The sequence below is a fragment of the Rhagoletis pomonella genome, unplaced genomic scaffold (genome assembly GCF_013731165.1).
Source record: "Rhagoletis pomonella isolate Grant_MI unplaced genomic scaffold, Rhpom_1.0 Rhpom_scaffold_26050, whole genome shotgun sequence".
In the NCBI taxonomy this organism is placed as follows: domain Eukaryota; kingdom Metazoa; phylum Arthropoda; class Insecta; order Diptera; family Tephritidae; genus Rhagoletis; species Rhagoletis pomonella.
In genome coordinates this window covers 1-1,522 of record NW_023484500.1, presented here as the reverse complement: position 1 = coordinate 1,522, position 1,522 = coordinate 1, and the positions used below count along the sequence as shown (strand labels likewise).

The following is a 1,522-nucleotide window of genomic DNA, read 5'->3' as shown; positions in this document are numbered from 1 at the left end:
TGATATGAAAAAATTAGAACTAAAGTTTTTTTTCGATTTTTCAGATTTGACCACTCATCAAAATACAGTTGTAATGGAAGCATTGGCTTAACAAAATGTTCTTATAAAAAAGCTATTATTTCAAGACACAGAGAACTCAACCATGTCGGGTACATTCCCCATAAAAGACGACGACACGCTAAAAGAATTGGATGAAAATATAGACGAATCCAACACTAAAAGCTATGCAAGCACTTTAGTAAATGTTTTAACAAGTGTACAAATTTCGAAAATAATTTTTTTTATTTAATTTTAATTGTTTTTATAAAAGTGTAGTTCGTTCTTTAACAAAAACAATAGAAATCCAGATTTCAAACTTTGTGCAAAATTTAAAACAATTCAATAAATTTTCATAAAAATTTCAAACTTTTTAAATTGTGCACAAAGTTTGAAGCCTGGATTTATATTGTTTTTGTTAAAGAACGAACTATACTTTTATAAAAACATAATTAAAATTAAATTTAAAAAATTATTATCGAAATATTGGGCTGCTACTATTTTGACCGCTGGCCCATTTGTTCCTTAATATTAATTTTTTGTTTTTTATTTTGTAGGTCAATATGGTGAAAAAAATTATTTCCAGTAATTTACAGAAAAATATTGACTTGATTTTCGAGCCGGAATTCATTTATGAGTACAACACGGACGGTAGTCATGGAAAGAAGCGGTTGAAGGACTTCAAGCTGTATAAAGTCGTCAAAGGTTCGTTAAAGTAAATTTTGAAATGTTATGTGTACTTATATTTATTTATTTTAAGATGCCGTTGCAACGTTATATGGTGTAGAAGAGGCTGAGGAGAAGATTCGAAGGGCGATCCATCTGTCGAAAAAGCGCTATTTGAAAAAAATACTTATAAGTAAACGAAACCAAAGTGACGATTAAAGTAGTCTTATACAGTAACTTACAAAATTAAGCATGGAGTGATTTTTTTACAATAGTTATTGAAATTATATCAAACTGTTTAAACAGAGTTTTTAATTTTTCATTTCGTAGGTACGCAATTTATAGCCCCCTTAACCTTTTTTGGTGACGGTGTTAAGCATTTCCTTCCATATAAAGAAAGTTTGGAATTGGTTTTATTGGGGAAAAAGCTGAACCCCTCAGCAAAAAAGAAATACTAAAAATCAACGTGAGTTTGAGCTACTTTGAACTTGGAATTTATTGTAATAAAATTGAATGGGCTATAAAACTGGGTACCTATACAATTAAACATTAAAAATTCTGTTTAAGCGTTTGAAATTTTGATGAAAATTTTTTGATTTTTTTACACTTTAACAAATTAGGAAACTTTGTTTTTATGGTTTTATTAACGAACAAGCCTTATACATATACATATACAGTGGTCGAACAAATTATATCCGCACCCCATTTTGACAAGTTCGAACATATTATTTCTTTTTTTTTTGTTATTGAATTTTGGTTATTTTTTATTAAAACATAGTTTTCTTTCACAAAACCAAGTTTCATATTAAAAAAAAAAAAA

General features: G+C 27.9%; 1 protein-coding gene across 1 annotated transcript; it reads left to right on the top strand.

Moving 5' to 3' along the window:
- Window positions 1-48: 48 nt before the first annotated feature.
- LOC118732726 lies at window positions 49-1,116 on the top strand (the record flags this gene model as incomplete). Its single annotated transcript, XM_036461843.1, is given in 3 exon segments — window positions 49-238; window positions 594-741; window positions 797-1,116. Coding segments are annotated over 3 exon segments (369 nt in total). The 3' UTR covers window positions 922-1,116.
- Between the last annotated feature and the right edge of the window lie 406 nt (window positions 1,117-1,522).